Raw genomic sequence first — 24,292 nt, 5'->3', positions numbered from 1 at the left:
TCTCCCTGGTTTTATCTGATATCTTTATCTAAGTGCAAATTAATTTCACACTAAAATTAATTTAAAATTACAAATCTTTTCCCATCTGATTTTACTTCTCATTCAGGATTTTCAGTTTGGTGGTGAATTTTATCTGTATCCCCAGGCCATGTTCAAAATTAATCTGGTTTATCTCCTGTATAATCTCAGGTACTAGATATAAAATATAAGAAAACTGCCTGTATCCTTTAATATTGATATGCCTGCCATTACATGGTTGCTAGAGATTTACTGGCTGTATTTATTTTGTGTAGAATTTATTATCCAAAAAGAACTTTAGTACATTTAATGTGATTCACTTATTTTATTAGATGAGGATATAAAAGCTCCTAATTTATTCACTTAGTTATTTATTTATATAATATTTATTGAGCACTTACTGTGTGCCTGTCACATGCTGGACATTTACTACTGATAAAACACAAACTTCTCTTTCACAGAACTTGTGTTCAAATGGATACATTTTATTTCAGGCCTCTGTGGATGGCATCAATTATTCCACCAGATATGATTCTTACCCTTTTGGAAGGGATCACAGCCATTATCCACTACTGTTTGTTGGACCCCACTACCCAGTATCACCAAGTAAGACTGCACAAATATTTGACTGCTTTTTAAAGATTATGAGGCCTAATAAGTCCCATTTGTAATCCTCAGGAAGTGATACATTTTCTTCCCCCAACTTCAATAGCTTTTGGTCAATGTAGACCAGAAACACCTGTTCGAAGCCCGCAGTGGAATCCTCTCGATCCTTCACATGATCATGTCCTCTGTGACACTGCTTTGGAGCGCACTGCATCAGGCCGATTCTTCGGAAAAGATACCCATTGCTGCATCCGCCTCTGTTACCACTATTAATCTTGGAGCCACAAAGGTTAGATGATTCACACTTCACCCTTGGCGCTCAAGAGGCTATTTGAGGATTCTCCCAAAGATTGTGTTCTGAATTTGTGAATAATTTGAGTAGTATTTATGATTCTCTGCATGGATTGTGTAATTAGTTATCAAGTAACTTTTTTAACCGTTTTATTGAGATGACATAACACAAAATTCACCCTTTTTAAGCATACTTAATTCAATGTTTGTGTTTGTTTTATTTTTTTAGTAAATGTACAGAGTTGTAGTACTGTCTCCACAACCTAATGTTTGAGCGTACCCCTCACCACAGAAAGATGCCTCCTGCCCATCTGCAGCCCCTCGGTTCCCATCCCTAACCACAATCAACCACTAATCTGTTCTCTGTACATCGATTTGCTTTTACCATGTACAGGCCATTTCCTGTAAATGGAATTATACATTATTCGGTCTTTTGTATCTAGTTTCTTTCATGTGACATAATATTTTTGAGGTTCATTCATACATGTTATAACTTTGTTCCTTTTTTTAGGACATTTCAAGCTGACATTTTAATATGCAAATCTCTCCTGGAAAACAGTTTAGCAATATGTACAGAGATCTTTAAGTTTCATAGTCTTTGACCTAGTAATCTACTTTAGTAATGAATTCTGAGGTAATCAAAATTATGTAAATATATACATAAAATATTTATTATAGCCTTATTTAATGGCAGAAAAAAGAGAGATCCTAAACAATAAGGGAATGACTAAATAAATTATCTGTTCAGTGTTATATATTATGGAGCCACTAATGTCGTGGTTTTGAAGAATTCTTAGTGGATGGAAAGTGCTTAAAAGTTTAGTGGAACAGGGATGTTACATAATTAAACAAATATTGTATTTCTAATTATGTAAAAAAATTTATCTGCAGAAAAAGGAATAAAGAAAATTCACGTGTTAATAGTGATTATCTTAATATGATGAGGTTAATCGCTGATTTTAAAAAAGTGTTTTTCTTCTTATACTCTTAGGTATTTTCCAAATTTTCTACTTTATATTTAGAGGGAAATTATGTGAATGTTTAAAAGCATGTTAGGCTATGGCAGGTTGTCAAATTGATATCCCTCAATTACCTCATCTTGCTCCTAAACCTGACTTCCTAGATCTGGGAGTCATGCGAGCACACCAGGCACTGCGGGGGAAGGGTAGAAATCATTAGAAAATTGTATTTAAGTCCTGATGTTTGGATTAAACTATTATAGGGTTTTTTTTTTCCTTTTGAATTAAAATGACCATGGTTGCATCTCTTAACACTATTAAAGTTTCCTCTACCATTATGTAGGTAGTAAAACATACAAGTTCTGTATATTATTTCAAGAAAAACTAAAAGTGCAGTCCAGTTATTAATGCTTCCATAATTTTTAATTCACTTGTCATTTGCTTAAATTTTTGTAGAACTTGAGACAGCAGATCCTAGAATTATTGGGGCCCATTTCAATGAATCATGGTGTTCACTTTATGGCTGCCATCGCCTTTGTATGGAATGAAAGAAGACAGAACAAAACCACCACTAGGACCAAGGTATGTATTTGTCTTTTCATTTGGTAAGCATATGGTGAGCACATGCTGATTTTCAATTCTCCATTAGTTGCAGTGGGGCTGGGATAGGGTGGGTGGTGGAAAGGCAACAAGTTTGTGTACAGGTTTAGATAATGATATATTGCCTAAATTTCTTAAATAAATATAAAAGATATTTTATGTGAAGACAGGTAATTAATGTAATATTAAAACTGTAGCTGTATTTTACATAGAAATGGTAATATAATGCAATGTGTTTTTTAAATGATAGTCATTCAGGGTACAGGGCAAGAATATGGAGAGAAATTTTCATCTTGACTAGTTTTTCGTTACAACGTTACCTCTTAAATCATTTCTAAATGTAATTCATATGTTGTCTTTGGATTATGTATGTGAAAATTTTGTTGCTTTGTGGGTATGAAAGCTCAAAAAAGTGTTCTTGGACTTTACTGGTGGTCCAGTGGTTAAGAATCCACCTTCCAATGCACGGGATGCGGGTTCGATCCCTGGTTGGGGAACTAAGATCCCACATGCCGCGGGGCAACTAAGCCTGCGCACCACAACCAGAGAGCCCATATGCCGCAACTACAGAGTTCACATGCTCTGGAGCCCGTGCACCACGACTAGAGAGAAACCCATGCGCCACGACTAGAGAGAAACCCGCGCGCCACAACTAGAGAGGAGCCTGCGCGCTGCAACAAAAAGATCCCACGTGCCACCGCTAAGACCCGATGCAGCCAAAAATAAATGAAATTAATAAATTTTTTTAATCTGAAAAGAAAAAAAGCTCAAAAAAGTGTTCTATATTGGATATAAATACTAACTCATTAGAATACAAAGGCTATTAAATAATTTATGTTCCCATAAGATGTATGATTTGTCCAGCTAAAGGTTTCTAATCTCATTTTTGTGCTGATTTCACATTACATATAGGCTGACATATCTAAAGTAATAAAAATAAACATTCCCACTTATATGACATTTTGCATGTGAGGATTCAGTAGTAGATATTACATTGGACAGAACTGAGATCCTAGACTATTTAAAATCAGTCAAGCACACGTGGTTTAATATGGCGTATTGAACACATGCATTTTTCTCTGCTTTCTTCCCAAAAATGAGAGTAAAAAAATTTTTAATGGCAAAACCCACAATGACAAAGAACTTGGGAGAGGTCACCACAAAAAAATAAGAGTCAACAAAATTTTGCAAGATGAAAAACACATGTCTGAGTTGTAATTGACTTAGATATCAGTATCAGCTTCTCTGCTCTACTAAGTTGCTGCAAGAAGGGGTTCAATTCCCACTGTAAAAACTATAGACAGTTTCTGGAAGTAGAAGTATCAGGTACTTCTTAAAGGCAGAGAGTTAGGATGGGGCTGAAATCTGGAGGACTGATTGAGAGTTTATAGATCCCTTTTTCCCAATCCAAGCAACCAACCACCCACTTCTCTTACCCTATCCCATCAGGAGACTGGAGTCAAGTTTACTATGTGAAGAGTTTATCGAGAGAGGCTCTTGGGCTTACCTGGTGGTGCAGTGGTTAAGAATCCACCTGCCAATGCAGGGGACATGGGTTCGAGCCCTGGTCCGGAAAGATCCCACATGCTGCAGAGCAACTAAACCCGTGCGCTACAAGTACTGAGCCTGTATTCTAGAGCCCACGAGCCACAACTACTGAGCCCACGCACCGCAACTACTGATGCCCACGCACCACAACTACTGATGCCTACACGCCTAGAGCCCATGCTCCACAACAAGAGAAATCACTGCAATGAGAAGCCCGTGCACCGCAATGAAGAGTAGCGCCCGCTCACCACAACTAGAGAAGGCCTGCTCGCAGCAACAAAGACCCAACGCAACCAAAAATTAATTAATTAATTTTAAAAAAAAAAGAGGGGCTCTTGACCCAAGGGCATAAGGTTGACACAAGTAGAAATTAGACTTCATGCTGAAACCAGCATTCAAAAGTCTACATTTTGAAAAATGGGAATCACCCTCACCCCAGTGAGATGGCAGGAAGTTACTATGTCCCTCAGGTAGCAGTTTGGAGGATTCCTCTCTAGGAAAATGACCTGACCAAGAAAAAAGATCTATAGCTACTGAAGTTTTTGAGTCTCCTAGCAAAAACAAACTAGGCTGCTATCACCACACAGGAAGGCCCACCTATCCAGTAGTCCTGTGCACAAATGCTTGAGTTCCCATCATGTTTTACTTTCTTTTTGAAAGGCAATAGTAGCATAGTTGTTAAGAGCGCAGACTTTGAAACCAGATCTCTGGGGTTCAAATATTGACTTCTCCATTCACTTCTCCACTCACTATGACTTCTTCAGGGTAGCAGTACTACTTCATGGGGTTGTGAGAATCAGAAAGAAAGTGAGAGAGAGAGAGAGGGAGGAAGGGAAGAAGGAAGAATATATATGTGGCACTTACCAATGCACAGCACTTAATAAGCACTCTGTAAATATATATATAGTTATATTATTATTACTCACATTTAAAATTGATAGAGAGCCAACTCATATGAAGAAAGTCTCAAAAAATTAGACAAAGACCAAAACAACTAAATAGAGTCAAAAGAAACAATGCATGTAACAGAAGAAAATGTAAATAATAGTAATGTCCTTCAAGAGGTAAAACCATATTGCATCCATGAAATAAGAAGAGATTATAAGAAAGACTATTGCAAAATTTTTAAATTATCTTGAATGTTAAAAAATTTTATAGTAGAAGCAAAACAAAATCAGTTATAAGGGTTGGAAAGTGAAAGTAGATAAATACCAAATATAGAATGTAAATTTAGAGATATGGAAAATAGGTGAAAGGAGATTTAAAAATTACGGAAGTGATACCGGAGGCTCAAGATCTTTTTGAAGAAAGAAGGGATAGAAAAAATGAAGGAAGAAAAGTATCTAAGAAATAGTACAAGGAAATTCCGCAGAAATGAAGGAAATAAGTTGCTGCAGGCACTGTAAAAAGAGATATGTCTACACAAAGATCAGCAAGTAATTTCAAAACACTGAAGATAAAAAGGAGATCTTACAGGGGCTTCCCTGGTGGTGCAGTGGTTGAGAGTCCGCCTGCCGATGCAGGGGACACGGGTTCGTGCCCCGGTCCGGGAAGATCCCACATGCCGCGGAGCGGCTGGGCCCGTGAGCCATGGCCGCTGAGCCTGCGCGTCTGGAGCCTGTGCTCCGCAACGGGTGAGGCCACAGCAGTGAGAGGCCCACGTACCGCAAAAAAATAAATAAAAATAAAAAAGAAATTTAAAAAAAAAGATCTGACAGTCTTCTAAAGAGAAAATACTGGTCATATTCAATGGAATAATGATAAGACTTGTCAACAGCAGCACTAGGAATTATGATGGGAAAATTAGTTTCAATCTATAATTCTAACTGAGCCAAACTGTCACTCAAGTGAGTTTTGACCATGAAATGTCAAAAAAACAAAAAAATTGTGATCAATTCACCCTTTCTCAGCTATTGTAAGATGTATCTCCACCAGAGGAGGAAAAAAACAAGAAAGAAGGCAACATGGGGTCCAAGAAATAGGAGTTCCGACACAGAAGAAAAGGAAAGGGAATCTTTAAGACTGATGGTCACAGGAGAGATATCAAGATGATACTGTATAGCAAGCCTAGAGAGTACCAACCCAAGTAGAAGGTAGAGAGATTAATTATCTGATGTTTTTGAATACGCAATTACAGGACATTTACCGTCTTTGGCATGTTTGTGGATGAACATGTGATAGAGAAAACCAAGCAAACAAAAATAGTGCAAACACACAAATGCACGTGTATGTGCACACACACTTCTATTAAACACATTGTGACAATTAAGGAAGTTTTTTTTATAAAGGTAGAAAAATCCAACTGAAGTCATACTGCTTAATGATAACCATGTTTTCTTGTATATACTGTCAGAATTTTAAACACATTTACATATAAAATATTATGAATACGGGTATTGTATTCCTTTGATGTATATTCATTTATTTCATCCATCTGCGGGTTGATATACAATTATTCATACATCTTTTATTTTTTTCATCATGATTTTAGTGCAAAGAGGAAATTTATATACAAAATATGCATAAATAATTCTTCATATCATAAACAACTCTGAAATGAATGAAAGTGCATACGTAGTTCATCATATCCAGTGTTTCTTTGTGGAAGTCCTTAAAAAATTAAATTAAAAACAATCATATTTCTTTGAGGCAAATTATTTTATTAATCTAGACTCGTTGAACCTTATCATTGGAATGAATAATGAAAACTATTTTAAAGATTGGCAAAAGAAAACAGTTTAACTCTAGGGAAAACAAAAAGTCATACAAGAAAAGACATGCAGTGATAATACACAGCATAACCATAAGTAGTCACGTGAACCCTAGATGTTGATTTAAATGAAGTTATGATGTAACTACGTTGGGAGGATAGGGAGAAAAGTGTAAGAGAGCTAAACCTTTGTCTTCTAAAGTAGGAAGTCAGTAGATGATGTGTAAAATTAAAGAAAATATTGTGAAGTAGGAAAAGTAATAAGAGTGTATGTTACTCAGAAATGATAGAAAAGAGCTAAGAGTTGAGCATTGTTGCTTTGGGGCATGAGAAGTGCGAGGGCACTGCTATTTTGTCTTAAAAGCCTTGTTGTCCTATTTGATTTTTTGAAATGAGGTACAGGTATTATATGGATAAAAAAAGAAATTTTACCTAAAGAAGAGGCCAAAAAATATTCTCTTGATTCTGTGATTTGTCTTAAAAGACTTAAATATACACGTACATAAGTGAATACGATGATGTGTTCTCCAGGTTATTCCTGCAGCCAGTGAAGAACAGCTTTTACTAGTAGAACTGGTTCGTTCAATCAGTGTCATGAGAGCAGAAACTGTCATACAGACGGTGAAGGAAGTTTTAAAGCAGCCCCCAGCCATAGCCAAGGACAAGGTAAGAAGAACTTTGATTTGTTGACAGTTGTATTTCAGAAATGACCCTGGTAGGTAAGATATTTTTTGTACAATACATCCTTTTATTTAAAAGGATTGCAGAAATGACTGCATGTGTTCCTCGAATCACCCTAATAAAAACAGTTCTCAGTATCTGCAGTGACGTGCTGTGTGATCATCCCTGTGGCCAGTGAAGAGCAGTTGACTGCTCGTAGCTCTCCAGATGTATGTCTAAGGCAGTTAGGGGCTGTGGGACCAAATTCTTAGGTGAGATTTTTCTGGTCATGTAAAGGAAGAGCACAGAAGCCAGAGCCCAAGGTCTGTTTACCTCAGTTGTTGCCTTTTTCACAGCTTCGTACTGCATTGTCTTCAGAATGAATGTCTCAAGTCTGTAAACTCCCCACATTTTGCCATAACCTTAGTTCTAGTCAGTGTCATTTCTTGACCATGTACAAACTGTGCTGTGCAAGGGCTACCAAAAAATGAATAACGGAGTCTCTACATTCACAATGCATTGTCTCTAGCTAGGCAGACATAAAAGTCTACAAATTACTAAAGTTATGGACTTCTCTACTTTTTTTTGCTCTTTGTTCCAGAACACTAAAGAGGTCCTATTTTCTTAAAAAATATTTACCAACTGAAAACATTAGATTTTAAGCCAAGGCAAAATAGACCTAATCACTTCCTTAAAAGAATTATTACACATACCTGAAAATATTATTTTTTCTGTTGCCTGAAGACTGTATTACTTGTGTGTGTGAATAGCCAGTGTCCTTATTAACTTTTTTTTTCCTACCATGAATTTATTTTATTTTATTTATTTATTTTTAACATCTTTATTGGAGTATAATTGCTTTACAATGGTGTGTTAGTTTCTGCTTTATAACAAAGTGAATCAGTTATACATATACATATGTCCCCATATCTGTTCCCTCTTGCATCTCCCTCCCTCCCCCCCCCCCTTTCCCCCCCCTCTAGGTGGTCACAAAGCACCGAGCTGATCTCCCTGTGCTATGCGGCTGCTTCCCACTAGCTATCTGTTCTACATTTGGTAGTGTATATATGTCCATGCCACTCTCTCACTTTGTCCCAGCTTACCCTTCCCCCTCCCCGTGTCCTCAAATCCATTCTCTAATAGGTCTGCATCTTTATTCCCATCTTGCCCCTAGGTTCTTCTGATCACTGTTTTTTCTTTTTTTTTTTAGATTCCATATATATGTGTTAGCATACGGTATTTGTTTTTCTCCTTCTGACTTACTTCACTCTGTATGACAGTCTCTAGGTCCATCCACCTCACTACAAATAACTCAGTTTCGTTCCTTTTTATGGCTGAGTAATATTCCATTGTATATATGTGCCACATCTTCTTTATCCATTCATCTGTTGGTGGACACTTAGGTTGCTTCCATGTCCTGGCTATTGTAAATAGAGCTGCAATGAACATTTTGGTACATGACTCTTTTTGAATTATAGTTTTCTCAGGGTTTATGTCCAGTAGTGGGTTTGCTGGGTTGTATCATAGTTCTACTTTTAGTTTTTTTAAGGAACCTCCATACTGTTCTCCATACGGGCTGTATCAATTTACATTCCCACCAACAGTGCAAGAGGGTTCCCTTTTCTCCACACCCTCTCCAGCATTTATTGTTTCTAGATTTTTTGATGATGGCCATTCTGACGGGTGTGAGATGATATCTCATTGTAGTTTTGATTTGCATTTCTCTAATGATTAATGATGTTGAGCATTCTTTCATGTGTTTGTTGGCAATCTGTACGTCTTCTTTGGAGAAATGTCTATTTAGGTCTTCTGCCCATTTTTGGATTGGGTTGTTTGTTTTTTTGATATTGAGCTGCATGAGTTGCTTGTATGTTTTGGAGATTAATCCTCCTATTAACTTTTTAACAATTTCCTTACTGTTCTGAAATCACCTCTGGGGCATTTGTGATAGGATTTTAAATTTGCATGTGAAAGCTCAATTCAGCATAATATTTTGAGCATCTACTTGTGCCCAAGATATTGGGCTAAGTGTGAAGGATATAAAAACAAATAAGAGCAAATTCTACACCTCTCACCTGCTGTGCCCCCCTGCTCTCAATATACTAAATTCTGAATTTTTCTTTATATGGTAAAAGGGGAAGTTTTCAAGGGAATAGTTCATACTAAAAAGTAACGAATTGGTAAATTTTAGTGGACATCAGTATTATTTTCTTGCCAGTTACTGATTTTTAAGGACAGTTGTGTTCTTTTTATTGTATGTTACACTCAGCACTACCTTTAGTTAAAGATTACATTTTAGGCTGTTAGGAGTTAGTTCAAATTTGGGACAACTACACTAATTTAACAGAAACGTGTGGTAAAATAGATTTAAATTCCCATTTCATAAAAAATTTCAACCTAATTCTGATAGCCCCAGCCAAGCATAGGCTGATTAAAATAAAAATAGTGTTGACGCTTACAGAGTGAATGGATCATTAAAAGTAATGACTGGGGTATCAACTTCGGCTATGGGATTGGGGCGGGGGACTGAGAATAGTTTGATTTCTTCTGTCCATTTTAAACTTTTTAAATAGCTTTTGTTCTGTGTTTTCCCTACTACATGGAAGAGAGCTGCGTGGTTTTTATGACAACCTAGTGTTTGATTTTGTTTGCTTTTCATTTTTTAATTTAAAATTGGCAGTAAAATACAGAGTAGTTGCAACTATGAAAAGGAGAGGCAGCATTTTTCTTCACCATAAAACTGATTTCTTTTGTTTATAGAAACATCTTTCTCTGGAAGTCTGCATGCTTCAGTTTTTCTATGCTTACATTCAAAGGTAAGATAACTGATGTGGATCTCTCCTCATTTCATTTAGCAGTGTATAAAAGTTAGGAAATATAGGAGAAAAGCACCTGAATTCTTTCAAGAAGTTGCTTATTTTTTTCCTTCTAAAACTAAAAGAACTAATAGTAGAAACAGAAAAACATTGTTTACGGATATACTAATAAAGGTCATTGGTCTCTTAATGACCCAGTCATGCAAATCCTAGGAACATAAACACCTAAGTGTATTAAAGATACACTGGACATTAAAACAGTGAATTGTAAGAAAATCATTTACATATGAATGAAAAGCTACATCCTACTCTTGAAACCATGCCTACTGCCACTAAATCCATTATTTTGATATAGGCAAACACATGGTAATCTAATCTGTTTTTAATGTTAGGAATGATGATATGAAAATATCTTCTTTTTGTGGTATTCCAGTTTTGCATTTAACTGACAACTGAACAGAAGTTAGTTGATTTGAGTTTTGATAAACTTCTTACTTAAGAACCTGAATCTTAATCGTCCCTTATAGGGTAGTTTCCATTTTAATCATCAAGCTTGGCAACAGTCTGTGATCTATGATTAACATTTATAAAGTTAGGTTAAACTGGTTGTGATTTAGTTCAAGGACTGCCTAAAAGCTGAATTTAGGTTACATAGAGAGGAGTTAGGGTTAAGGTCAGCCGGAAACAGAGGTAATAATCTGAATTTCTCTAGAGGTGATTGATATTCAGGATAGATTGACGGCTCTCCCTTAGATGAGATAGAGACTCACAGGTGAAGGAAAAAGAGCCAATATGAGAGAGATGTGGAGAGAATAGGATTGAGTAGGTAACTATGATGGCAGTAATTAAACTGAGATTTATTGCAGTTGTATTTTACTTTTGAGAGTCCATGTGATTAAAAATTGGTATTTCTATACAGCAGAATTTCTAGACTAATAATTTACACTGGATATTTTCAGTGTGCTTGGTTTCCTTTTTATATATAATATTAGTAGAAAATATAAAGCTTTTAGAAATGTTCTATCACAGTCTATAAAAATTCAGGAAACGTTTCAGGGAAAGTAGTAGGAAAATATGGTAAAGACAGGGGAAATACAGGGAAAGTTAAAGTTGATGTTGGCTTTCTCTATATATAGAAGCTATGTTTATCTTGCAGAATTCCAGTGCCCAATTTAGTGGATAGCTGGGCATCATTGTTGATACTTCTGAAAGACTCCATACAATTGAGCCTTCCAGCCCCAGGGCAGTTTCTTATACTTGGGTAAGCAATTTCACTTAAAAATATGATTTCAAATAAAAGAATAATGTTCATTGTCTGATTGCTGAATAACATGTTTTGGGTGACTGTGTGACGTCTACCTTCTCATAGGATTCTCAAAGGTACAGAACTAGATGTATAATATGAGGCCAGTAAAAAAAAAAAGGGGGCAGGGGAGGATTCGGAGGGAACATTGTGTGTTTACACACGTGGAAAATGTAAATGTGCTAACATAAAGCTGTTGCAGCCTTAGTCACTTAGGAGAAAGTGTGGGATTGGACGGGGTGACGGTGAGTAGGACGGCTGAAGGGGAACTTCCTAGAGGAGGGTCATTTGAGTTCAGGGCCCAAAACATAAAAAGATTTGGGAGAGTCATTTTCTCTCTGTCATGTTGTTTCCTGATCTATGTTAATAATGTGTGTGATTATTTGATAAATTTGATAAATTATTTGATAAATTCCATCTGCATGCACCATGATGTCCTAGGCAATGTCTGTCTTTTGCTCTCCATTATTCTTGGTTCATAATATGTCCCTAAGAAGTATTTGCTCAGTGAATGGAGGTGGTAGGAGCAGAAAGCCTTTGTGGAACAGGAAGGGGAAGGGTACACTGGGCAAGGTACCTTGTCTCGTTTGGCTATGAAGTAGGGCACAGCAGTGGAATGGTGGGTGGATGAAAAGGGAGATGGGAGCTAGAAGGGGGAAGGATTTTGCATTTTCATTAAGAAGTTTGGCCTTGGGAAGGGGGTGGGAGTGATGGCAGGTTTTGAGATGGGTCATGACTGGCAAATTAATAGTAGAATGGATCAGAGGGAAAAGAAGATGGACTAGGAATTGTTTCTCGTGGGAGGTAGCAGGTTTGTGTGCTGTGGATGGTGGGATTGAAATCACAGGACAACAAAAGAAGGAAAGTGGGCCAGCAAAGGAGGTAGAAAAGCAAACACTGAAACATCGGAAAGTTAGAAGAAAACAGGCATATTCAATGTTCTAGAAGCAAAGAGAATTTAAGAGGGCTTGGCTAACCCCTTCAGAAAGATTAAGGAAGATGATATATAATAAAGAGGCTGTATGTATTGATGATTTGGAGAGGATTGGTGATTTAGGAGAGAGGAGTTTGGTGAGACGATAAGCACAGCAAGGGTTAGAGTGAGAAAGTAAGTGTGCATTATTCTTTGAATGTGTGATTATGAGAAGAAAGAGAACTGGCAAGGTAGCAGGAGGAAATGTGATTTGAAAGTCATCATTAATGGTAAGGATGACCTGAGGATGTTGAGTAGTGAACAACAAAGACTCTTCCTGGATTCAAATCCCAGCTCCTTTACTTCTTTGCTGTATGGCCTTGGGCAGGTTATTAACCTCTCCATCTGTAAAATGGAGACGATAATAGGGCCTCCCTCATAAAGTTGTTACGAGGATTAAATGAATTAATATTTGTTAAATTCCTAGAATAGTGCCTGGCCGATGATAAGTGTCATATAAGAGGAGAGTGCTAGACAGAAGATTGTAGAGAGCGGGGGGCTCCTTGATAGCACCAGATTCCAGAGACAGCTGGGAGGGGATGGAGCCCAGGGAATGGCAGGTGTAAGAGTGAGAAAGAAGGCTGCATTTTTTAAATTAATTAATTTATTTATTTGGTTGTGCCAGGTCTTAGTTGCGGCAGGCGGGCTCCTTAGTTGCAGCACACGCGTGGGATCTAGTTCCCTGACCAGGGATCAAACCCGGGCCCCCTGCATTGGGAGCGCGGAGTCTTAACCACTACGCCACCAGGGAAGTCCTGCTGCATTTTCTCTAAGACTTTGCTACTCAGAGGTTGATCCTTCAGCCAGCAGCACTGGAATCGCCTGGGAGCTTGTTAGAAATGCAGAGTCGCAGTCTCCGCCCCAGACCACCCGAATCAGAATCTGCCTTTTAACAAGTCTCAAGTGATTTGAGTACACCCTAAAGTTTGAAAAGGACTGCTTAAGACAGAAGAGGGGAAGGAAAGGGAATACACTTTTCTCCAACCTGGGTTACATTACCTCACACAGTCCACATGTTTTCACGCTGAATGGATGTAAATTCAACCAAGTGCAAAGAACTTCAACCTTCTGTTCAACCCCTGTAGCTCTGATGGTATTTTTATTTTTGGCTGCATTGGGTCTTTGTTGCTGTGCATGAGCTTTCTCTAGTTGAGGCGAGTGGGGGCCACTCTTTGTCACGGTGCGCGGGTTTCTCATTGCAGTGGCTTCTCTTGTTGTGGAGCACGGGCTCTAGAGCGCAGGCTCAGTAGCTGTGGCTCATGGGCTTAGTTGCCCCGCGGCATGTGGGATCTTCCCGGACCAGGGCTCGAGCCTGTGTCCCCTGCATCGGCAGGTGGACTCAACCACTGCACCACCAGGGAAGCCCTCTGATGGTGATTTTAAATGGGTAGTTGTCAGGATCTATATACACAGACTTAGCTTCTCTGTTGTCCTTAAGAAAACTGGTGATTCTGGTTTGGCAACCAGAGGTCTAGAAAATTTTGAAGTGGAGGGGAGGGAAAGTGAGGGCTCTTTAGTAAAATGGCCTCAAGTGTTCTGGTAAATGTAGGAGTGTAGTCTTCCACCAGGAAGCAGAGAAGGGGTGGAGAGACAGTGATGAGAGCTGGAGGAGAGTAGATCAGCCTGCAGAAGCTGAGTAACACAGGGAGCCCAACCCGGCTACAGTGAGCTAGCAATCCTCAAGAGCGTCAGGGGTCACGATGATCCCTAGACCCTCGTGCTGTCTATTCTCTAAACCAAAAAGCTGAAGGAGTTTTAGACACTGAACGTGTAATGAAAAGAGCAGTGGACTCAGTGTCTGCAATTCCTGGATCAAAGATTAAGATAACTAGTGTGTGTGATAATTTTTAGTGATGACCGATAACGGTAAACACTGGAACTCAAACAACGTTCTCGTGAAGATTTCTGATTCTTATCTTCTGATCTCTAGTTCTAACCCTCATCTCTGGCACCCTGGGTACATCAGTAAACTTCTCCAAGACTATTTTCCCGTCTGTCAAGAATAACAGTACCTGCCTTACCTACCTCTGAATTGTTCTAAGGCTCAAAGAGGGAATATATGGACAGTTCTTTGAATCATCACCAAATATCCTGCTGGCTGATTTCATTAAAAATTAAGGCCATCGGGGCTTCCCTGGTGGCGCAGTGGTTGGGGGTCCGCCTGCCGATGCAGGGGACACGGGTTCGTGCCCTGGTCCGGGAAGATCGCACATGCCGCGGAGTGGCTGGGCCCGTGAGCCATGGCCGCCGGGCCTGCGCGTCCGGAGCCTGTGCTCCGCAACGGAGAGGCCACAGCAGTTAGAGGCCCGCGTACCGCAAAAAAAAATAAATAAATAAATAAATTAAGGCCATCTATTATGACTTGTAGCTTCTCCCCCACAAGATTTACTGTTTCCTCACCTGTTTTTTAATTCCTTTCTTGTTTCTTGGGTAATGAACGATCCTACCTCCTTCTCAATGTGTGTTATCTTCTGAGTGTTTAAATTAAAAGTTGGACATTTTCAGTTATACTAGAAAATTCCCTTTTTAAATTTCTGATGGCTTATTTTTTCCCCCACCCATTCCACTGATCCTTTAAAAATTCCTAATTATAAAATAGAAATTGATATGATTGCTCTTCAATATCACTTTTCATATTAGTTTGGAAATAATTATACATATAATTTACCTTAATAAAAGCAAGTCAAGGTAAATATTGAGTGGAATTTTAGCAAACAATGGAAATGGATTTTTTTCCATTCATGAAGTATTTTTAATCTTTTATACCTGTCTACTATACACACTCACACACACACATACACACACACACAAGAAACCATTTTTATATTACAATTTAAGATTGGTGGGATTTGGGGTATTTTTAAAATTTTTTGTTGATGTATAAAACACATACAACTCCACAAGTTATTATGAAGTGAATATACCAACTGTTCAACCACAAATCTAAATTAAGAAATAAGACATCATATGTCCCCTCAGGTCCCCTCCCAATTACTGTCCTTTCCCTTCACCCCAAGATAAACCGCTGTTCTGACTTCTAACAACACAGATAAATTTTGTCTTGTTTTGAATAATAATTATATATATTTTCTTTTGTGTCTACTTCTTTCACACAACATATGTTTATAAAATTTATCCACGTAATTTCATGTAGCTATAATTTATTCCTTTTCATTGCTGTTTGGTGTTTCATTGTATGAATATGCCACAATTTATCTCTTCTGTTGCTGGACATTTGGGTTCTTTCCTGTTTTGGATTTTACAAATAATGCTGTTATAGACATCCTTGTACAGGTCTTTCATGTATATGTTTATGCGTTTCACCTGAGTCATAGGATATCCATATATACACACATTCATTAAACACATAAAATAGAAATTCAGGCCACAAAACCACTTGCTCACTGTGAAAAATTAGATTGCATCATTTTCTTTACACTAATATTTCCTGTTTGTTTTTTTCTTTGGTCCTTTTAGGGTTTTGAATGAGTTTATTATGAAAAACCCTAGTTTGGAAAATAAAAAAGACCAAAGAGACCTCCAGGTAAGTCATTCTGAATTGAGAGCTGTTGCCCAAACTCTGTGTTTCTCAGTACTTCAAGTCTAAAATGGGGAAGTCAGATAAGATCATCTGTGAAGTTTTGTGTGTGCGCCTGTGTACATACATAGATATAATGGGTTATCCTTGTTTCTTCAGGATGTGACTCATAAAATAGTGGATGCGATCGGTGCAATCGCGGGTTCTTCTTTGGAACAGACAACATGGCTGCGGCGAAATCTTGAAGTTAAACCTTCTCCCAAAATAATGGTAGATGGAACCAATTTGGAATCTGATGTTGAAGGTATTGATCTCAGATATTTAAGTTTATATTTGTAGGCATCTATTCACTAAGAATTTATTGCAGTCAGCACTGTAAGTACAGTAAAATCATCTCTTTTCTTGTGTTTAGCTTTTTTCAGCGGGGGAAAAAAACCTAACCATATCTTTACCTGTCTTTTCTCTTACTTAGATATGTTATCACCTGCAATGGAAACCTCAAACATAACTCCTTCTGTATATAGTGTCCATGCATTGACATTACTCTCTGAGGTAAATAAACATTATCGGGTTTTTTCACATGAACTTTCAAGTAGACAGTTTCACAATTAAATATTAGCAAGTAATTCTTACAGAGAAGATTTTAATTTGAAAAACTGTTTTGTACTTCAAGAAATCACTATGTAAAATAAAGTTTTGACTTTGTATTCAGGTTAGTAGTTTGTTAAATATTAGTGATAATAACTTTAGATATTGCTCCCCCCCATGCACTGTTTTTTAAAAGTGTACTTTTTAAAAATGATAAGTGCTTTTGTTTCACAGTGTGGGAGGGAAGGGTGGAGGTGGTATAATGATGCTTGCCACTACAAAGCATTTACAGTTTACCAAACAGTTTTATATACATCCTCTGACATGCTCTCTTTTATACCCTGTCATCAGGGCATTTTTGTTTCCCCTTCACAGATGTGGTTACAGAGAGAGATGAGCACAGCGTGACTAAGACCAAACTGACAGAGTTGCAGCTCAATTCATGTGGTCGGGTTTTTCCCAGGCCACCTCGTAACCCAGTCAGGGGAAGGGAATACTGAGTTTCTAGTCTTAAATTTGCTGTTTACTCACTGTCACATTGGAAGCTTCTTAACCTCTCTTTTTCTCGTCTTCCCTGTCTTGGTTAGAAATAGTAAAATTTGCCCATATTTATATCCTGTAGTTATAACGGAGAAAACCATTGTGGCAGGAACCATTCATGTAAAAATGGCTTAGGGAGATTTGATTTTAGGTTTTTCTAATTTTAAGGTATTCTAGATTTTCTTACAGACTGAAAACCACCTCTAAGTGCTGTCAGTTTTAGCTGTCAGATTATACGTTCCATTTCATCTCTTAACGTTTTTTTAGGTTTTGGCTCATCTTTTGGATATGGTTTTCTACAGTGATGAAAAAGAACGGGTTATTCCTTTACTTGTAAATATCATGCATTATGTTGTGCCCTACCTCCGAAATCACAGGTACTATTACTATTTAACTAGATGTGTTAGTTAACTCATACTCTGTTAAAAATAAATTGTGTTCCTTTATTGCCATTTTTGGAATTACCACAAAATGACTTTATTTTTACCTTGAATTATCGTGATAAAAAAAAATTATTTCTCTTATAGTGCTTTCTATTTCCCATCAATGCTTTAGGTAAATGTGACCACTTAGGTATAACGTAATATGGTGATTAAAGTTACAACATACAGGTTAAAGTGGTTTTCCTTCCTCCTAGTGCACATAATGCCCCTAGTTATCGAGCCTGTGTCCAGCTGCTTAGCAGCCTTAGTGGGTATCAGTACACACGGAGAGCTTGGAAAAAAGAAGCCTTTGACCTCTTTATGGATCCCAGCTTCTTTCAGATGGATGCCTCTTGTGTTAATCAGTAAGTCACCTTGCTTCTATTCAACATGATAATGCACCTCACAAAGTCTGTTGAAATCAACTACCATCTGCAAAGTAGAACACTTTTTTAATAATAATAAACAACAACAAAATCTTATTTACATATCATAATCCTTGTCTCTTTCAGTTGGAGAGCAATTATGGACAATCTGATGACACATGATAAGACGACATTTAGAGATTTGATGAGTGAGTATTGTGGGGTGACAACCTAAGCAGTGTCCTTCCTATACAGGATCCATTCGTATTTACTTTGCTCTTTTCTAGAAACTGTTGAATTAGCTCTTTGTCAACTTATACTTAGTACCCGATAGGAACATAATGTTAAAACTTAAAAAGGACAACATAGTTGATAAATAATAAGTAAAACTATTTGGCCATGTCAAATTTGTCTCCAAACTGTTTCCTCGGCACATAACATAGAACATGGCACTCAATAAGTAATCACTGAACAAAAAGACTGACATGTAGGGAGGCTAAGAAAGGCAGCAATAGGAACAAACCTAGCAAACAACTCCCTCTAAATCCTGGGGCTCTGGGGACTTCCCTGGCGGTCCGGTGGTTAAGATTCCGAGCTTCCGCTGCAGGGGGCACAAGTTCAATCCCTGGTCCGGGAACTAAGATCCCACACGCTGCATGGCTCGGCCAAAAAAGAGTCCTGGGGCTGTGTTTATCTTCTTGGAAGGAAGAAAGTGAGGGGCCAGAAAGGCCAGAATCGCTCTCTGCACCACTTCTTCTCTATCTTACTGGCTTATATATTAGGCTTCCTCATAGTATCTAATCTGGAAAAAAAAGGTTTTCTAAAAGTTTGAAAGTTATTAAACTAATGACCTTAAATAGCAGTGAAGTTGGATGAATCTGTAGAATTTCTTGTCAGTTCTTAACCCAAGCTGCAGTTTCCCCCTCTGGAAAAGGGACACCGTATTCTCTCTAATCTTCACAGGTTTGTTTTAAGGTTCAGATTCATCTATTTAACAGTTATTTATTAAAAGACACAAAATGGGCCAGGCATTATGCTCACCTTAATCCAACAGATAAGATTATTTCAGACAGTAGGTAAGAAGTTGTGAAGGAAATAGGGTGATACGATAGATTTTAAATAACAGCTCAAGAGCTCATATTTGATGTGAAACTAGAGAAACCAACCACGAGAAGGCCTAGGGACAGAGTATTCCGGGGATAAGGGACAAAAATAATAAAGGTCTCAGGGTAGGAGCAAGCTCGGTGAATTCAAGGAAGAGCAAGCAAGACAGTGTGCCTGCAGAAGAGGGAATGGGGGCGAGTACGAGACATGAGGACGGAGAGCTGGGTAGGCTAGGCCTGGCCAGGCCAGAAATTTTTAAAGCAATGAGAAGGATTTCGGCAGATGGCCTAAAATAATAAAGGGTTTTATAAAATGGCATTGTTAGTGATTTTACCTTCTGAAACCTACAGTTCTAAATTTTTTTCTCTCTCCACATTGCAATTCCCACCCCTTGGTCTTCTGGCTTGTATATGCTAGATCTGTTTGCCAGTCCTTCTGCCTCAGAGAGGAGTCCCAAGTCCTCTACCCTGAGGTCCTCTCTCCTGGATGTCATAGGGTCTAGACTTTCTTAAAAACAAAAAACAGAATCATCTTTTCTCAAATCGTCTGATGACTATATCACAGCCTCTCACTTGCTTTTTTTTTTTTCTTCCAGCTCGTGTAGCTGTAGCTCAGAGCAGTTCACTTAATCTCTTTGCAAACCGTGATGTGGAGCTAGAGCAGAGAGCCATGCTTCTGAAGAGATTAGCATTTGCTATTTTTAGCAGTGAAATTGACCAGTATCAGAAATATCTTCCAGATATACAAGGTAAATAGTGGAAAACTGTTTTCTCTATTTTCCAAATTTTTTGGTTCCTTAGAAATTACCTTCCGTAAGTTGTAAGTTGGGGTGAAATATACCAAGCGTTGGTAGATGGAGAATGTTGAATTAGAAATTTGTTCTGTTGAAACGACAAAAATTATCACCAGTATGTAAAAGAAATCAAACACTGAGTTTATAGGACTTGCCTCAACATGGTCTCCATTTTATTGTTTGGGTCAAATTTCCTAGGAATTCATGTTTGAGAATGAGGTGTAAGACTGTTTTACTGCAGACAGGCATATTAGTGGGGTTCTTTTGTTGTGGATGAGAGGTTATACACCTTTAAAGGAGGGGTCTGAAATAGAGGCGTAGCCTCTATTTTAGCTAGAAGTAGGTGGAGATCTAGCGTTTGGGGCCAGGGTTGGGGTTGTATAAGGCTCTTGATAACCTTCATCAAATGGGTTTGGTGGCTCTCTGTGTCCTGAAGGGTATCAGGGCAGTCATCAACCTGTGCCACCAGATGGCTCCATGATGGGAGTGAGCTTGCCCCAGGCAGTATTGTTTGCTGCTGAGTCAGTGTGCTTGTGCAGTAGCCAGCCTCAGCAGGCTGTGCAGGGATGGGGTTGGGGATGACTGTTGTCATCTCTTTACTGAGATTATTTCTCTCTCAGAAGATAAGTGACTCCTCCTTTTCTGACCCTTTATACCTAATGTCCAGTGTGCAACATGCACACTATTTGTCCTGTGATTTTTTTTTTAAATCGACTAGATTGGTGCTACTCAAAGTGTGATCCATGGACCAGTATCAGTCTGTTATTCCATCCATGATACGTTCAGAAATGTAGAGTAAGCATCGTAAGCCTTTACAGCAATGTGATAGAATCTGTTGAATCTAGTAATAAGAACATGGCATTGTATTTATCTTTTTTTAATTTGATTTTTTCTGGTAATTCATTTTTATTATATTCTATGAAAGTATCAATCTGCAACAGACTGGAAATTATTTAAAACGTTGATCATCATAGTTTGAGAAGTACTGAACTAGATTATATAGAAAAGTTTATATGAAAATGATTCTATTTTGGTATTGAAAATATACTGTATTTCTTTCAGAGAGATTGGTTGAGAGTCTCCGTTTGCCCCAGGTGCCAACTCTTCACTCTCAAGTGTTCCTGTTCTTCAGAGTGTTACTTTTAAGAATGTCTCCACAACACCTTACCTCACTCTGGCCTACCATGATCACAGAACTTGTGAGTTAATTTTAATTCAATTAGGTAATAAATCTAAATTATAAAACAATGTGACAAGCATCAACATGCTTACCGGATAAAAACTAATCTTGGAAGAGAACTGAACTCTAGTTAAGCCTGTTACTGAAAATTTGTACAGATGAAAATAGTAAAACAAGTCAGATTCTGTCTCCATACAGCTTAAACTTTGAAATATGCAACATTAGCAATTATTAGCTCCTTGCGAATCATGACCTCGTCTGATCTGGTTTAGTTCATTCTCAACTACACCAGAGTTTTAACTTTGTCATGGCTGCCAGGCCTGGTTCCTGCCTTTGGCAGCACCACCTTGAGAGTGATTAGAGATGGTTTAGCTAGATTTAGATGGCCTGACATAGGGCATGTATCACTCTTGAAGTGCAGCACTTACCCAGGTAAGCTGCTTCAGAGAGACTTTGACAAGATTTTGTAAACCCCCAAAGAGTAAAACCTTCCTAAGTCCCACTACACCCGTCCGTTCCCCTCCCAAACCATACCCTGTCGCCCTCATCTGAACAACGTGGGGAGCTGGGGAAAGAGATGAGAAAGGAAAGGGACGGGAATCTGTAACTCCGAAAACCCAGCATTATAACTTCCCCACAAAGAAATTGGCTTTAATATTTTTTCCTTTTTTAATAACTGTATCTCTGTTCCATAATCACCAAATAAGACCATGCTTTCGTCTCACCTCTGCCAAATTAGTAGCAAGGCTCTGTGCTGAATTTTCAGTTTTACTTTTGGAAACTAAGTATAATTTAAAGATCCTAAAGTTGTATCCTAAAATCTGTATTTGGATTAATGAAAATATAGCCTAAAGATAACTTGAAAGAAGGTTTAAATAAACATTTGACACTTTTTTCCATGGTCTTCAGGTACAGGTATTTTTACTGATGGAGCAGGAACTCACTGCTGATGAAGACATTTCACGGTAATATGTAATTCATTTTGATTTAGTCTTGTCAGTGTGTAGTATCCTAAAATCATCCAGAACGTTACTTTACAACTAGGAGGGTATAGACACTATTTTATCTGAACACTTTGTGTATTTAGTCTGTTATCCAATTGATCATATTTGGATATAATACAGTTACATGTATTCCTTAGGTATTTTAGACTGAATTAAACTATCAACATGAGTGGCCTTTGGCCTCTAGACACAAATTTAGTTTAAAGCAATACTGTTTCAGCTATGTGAGCAGTATTGGTTTTAGTAGGTCAGATCTTTTTCCTGAAACATTCAGCAAAACCTATTATGGCAGATAACCTGTAACTAAGATATACAAATGTCCATATCTTCCAGGATGATCTCCATTTAATGTACCAAAATTTCGGGTTATTTTTAGCAGAAGCAGTTTATTAATATGTGGCTAAATATAATTTATTTAGGAATTTTTGTACAAATAAGTTTATAAATTAAAAAGTTCCTTTAACACTGTGTGTCTTAAATATATTTTACTCTTCTTCAATACTAGGTTTATAAAAGAGAATCCCCTATACTAATAACTGTGTTGATTATTATAGAAAGTTTCCCTCCCACCATCCTTGCAGAAGGACACTGGGTAGTAGGGAGGCCTCCTGAATTTACAGCTTGTATTTTTATACTTCTCGAGTATAACAAGTTATTCTCTACTATTTTTACATTCTTAAAATTTAAAGAAGAAAAATTAATTTTTGATTTGAGAACAGTAATATTAATTTAGTCATGAACTTGCTTAGCGATTACTGGTACATTTATCAGAATGATTATGAAAAATATTAGCTGGCACTTTGAGATTTTCCAGGAATTACCTGTAAGTGGGTCCAGCTGCTGACAGCACTGTCTCCTGCTTATAGGACTTCAGGCCCCTCTGTGGCTGGTCTGGAGACAACCTACACAGGAGGTAATGGCTTTTCTACTTCATATAACAGCCAGCGGTGGTTAAACCTCTATCTTTCTGCTTGCAAATTTTTGGATCTGGCTCTGGCATTGCCCTCCGAAAATCTTCCTCAGTTTCAGATGTAAGTAAAATTAAGGATATTAAATGGGTATTTTTGAAATGCATTTGCTTTGGTTGGTGACATCTAAGATAAAGTTTTTTTGTGTAAGTTGAAGTATTCATAATTTTTATTAAAATGTAATTGTTTTGGCAGGAGGATGGTAGGGCAACAGTTGTTGGAAGGTATCGGAAATGGCCGTTGTGGGTATATTAAGACTGACAGGTCATTCAGTCAACAAGTTGAGTAGGCAGCACACGTGAGGCAGCCGGATACATGACTTAAGAGCTTCAAGTCCAGTGTAGGAGACATGCCGTTAACACACCATGGGTGTTCTGAGAGCACCTGTGCAGGATGCTGTGAGGCCACACAGCGGAGACCCCTCTGAGCTCTAGGGGTCAGAGCAGGCCTGAGGGGAGTTTTACACTGAGGAGGTGGGGTGATGGTTGGGGGAAGCAGGGGTGAAGACTTAGAGGTTGGAATGGCCCTGGTGTGTCTGCAGTGTGTCTGAAAGATCAGTATTGCTGGAGCAGCATATTGAGATACGAGGCTGGAAAGGGCCCGAGTTACATGACTTACAAGCTATATTCGAGAACTTGGACTTTAACTAAGGACAGTGGGAAGCCGCTGAAGCATGAATTTTAAGGAGTGAAGTGATGTTATCAGTCTTGTATTTTAGAAATTTTACTTTGGCTATGTAGTTTGGAGAAAGGATGGGAGGTGGGCAAGACTGGAAACAAGGAGGCTCTTCTTTCAGATGATAGTGAATTGAACTAGAAATGGCAGAGGGGAATAGGGAGAAAATTAATGTAAGTTAAATGCCTTGTTCATAAGTGCTCAAAAATATTTAATTATGATTTTTCATATTTAAATTTTTAAAATAATAGGCAAACTATATAAGATTGCTTTATCACTATGTAGCTAATTTGAGAATTTATCCACATGATCAAATATGTATTTATATAATATATAAAATTGTGTTATATTATTCTTCTGGATTGGAATATTAATAGGATAAAGAGTAAGATACCAGAATCTTTTTTCTATATTTGGATATACTTAAATCTCTAAAAATTTCTGTTGCACAAGCTTACTTTTCATTAAATTTAATGGTAAGAACTAGAAATTTTTTTACATTTATTCCAGTTCCTTTAATTTTGTTTTTCCATTTGAAAACCATATATATCCACTTCTTAATGAATTTCAGTGGTTGGGTGTCTGTTAAACTGTTGTCACTCCTGAAGAAGTTCAGAAAAGGATACTAAGC

At 37.9% G+C, this 24,292-nt stretch overlaps 1 protein-coding gene across 8 annotated transcripts in view; it reads left to right on the top strand.

Annotated features, from left to right (window-relative positions):
* DOP1A (DOP1 leucine zipper like protein A) overlaps nucleotides 1-24,292 on the top strand; it is a 113,052-nt gene that overhangs the window by 81,083 nt on the left and 7,677 nt on the right. For 4 of the 8 annotated variants that reach the window (XM_027091506.1, XM_027091517.1, XM_027091489.1 and 1 more), the window contains 16 exons: nucleotides 480-624; nucleotides 731-913; nucleotides 2,331-2,456; nucleotides 7,264-7,398; nucleotides 10,153-10,208; nucleotides 11,365-11,469; nucleotides 15,962-16,028; nucleotides 16,182-16,326; nucleotides 16,495-16,574; nucleotides 17,418-17,527; nucleotides 17,788-17,937; nucleotides 18,085-18,146; nucleotides 19,637-19,789; nucleotides 20,897-21,033; nucleotides 21,924-21,979; nucleotides 22,885-23,049. In XM_027091506.1, the coding sequence (XP_026947307.1) occupies nucleotides 480-624; nucleotides 731-913; nucleotides 2,331-2,456; nucleotides 7,264-7,398; nucleotides 10,153-10,208; nucleotides 11,365-11,469; nucleotides 15,962-16,028; nucleotides 16,182-16,326; nucleotides 16,495-16,574; nucleotides 17,418-17,527; nucleotides 17,788-17,937; nucleotides 18,085-18,146; nucleotides 19,637-19,789; nucleotides 20,897-21,033; nucleotides 21,924-21,979; nucleotides 22,885-23,049 (1,875 nt within the window). The remainder of the gene's footprint in view (nucleotides 1-479; nucleotides 625-730; nucleotides 914-2,330; nucleotides 2,457-7,263; nucleotides 7,399-10,152; nucleotides 10,209-11,364; nucleotides 11,470-15,961; nucleotides 16,029-16,181; nucleotides 16,327-16,494; nucleotides 16,575-17,417; nucleotides 17,528-17,787; nucleotides 17,938-18,084; nucleotides 18,147-19,636; nucleotides 19,790-20,896; nucleotides 21,034-21,923; nucleotides 21,980-22,884; nucleotides 23,050-24,292) is intronic. The other 4 variants (XM_027091523.1, XM_027091500.1, XM_027091538.1 and 1 more) reach the window with 3 other exon arrangements.

Source organism: Aethalodelphis obliquidens, unplaced genomic scaffold (genome assembly GCF_003676395.1).
Source record: "Aethalodelphis obliquidens isolate GAN/ISIS:26980383/991018 unplaced genomic scaffold, ASM367639v1 scaffold3, whole genome shotgun sequence".
Lineage (NCBI taxonomy): Eukaryota > Metazoa > Chordata > Mammalia > Artiodactyla > Delphinidae > Aethalodelphis > Aethalodelphis obliquidens.
The sequence above is the reverse complement of the archived record's forward strand: the minus strand, read 5'-3'. Positions and strand labels throughout refer to the sequence as shown.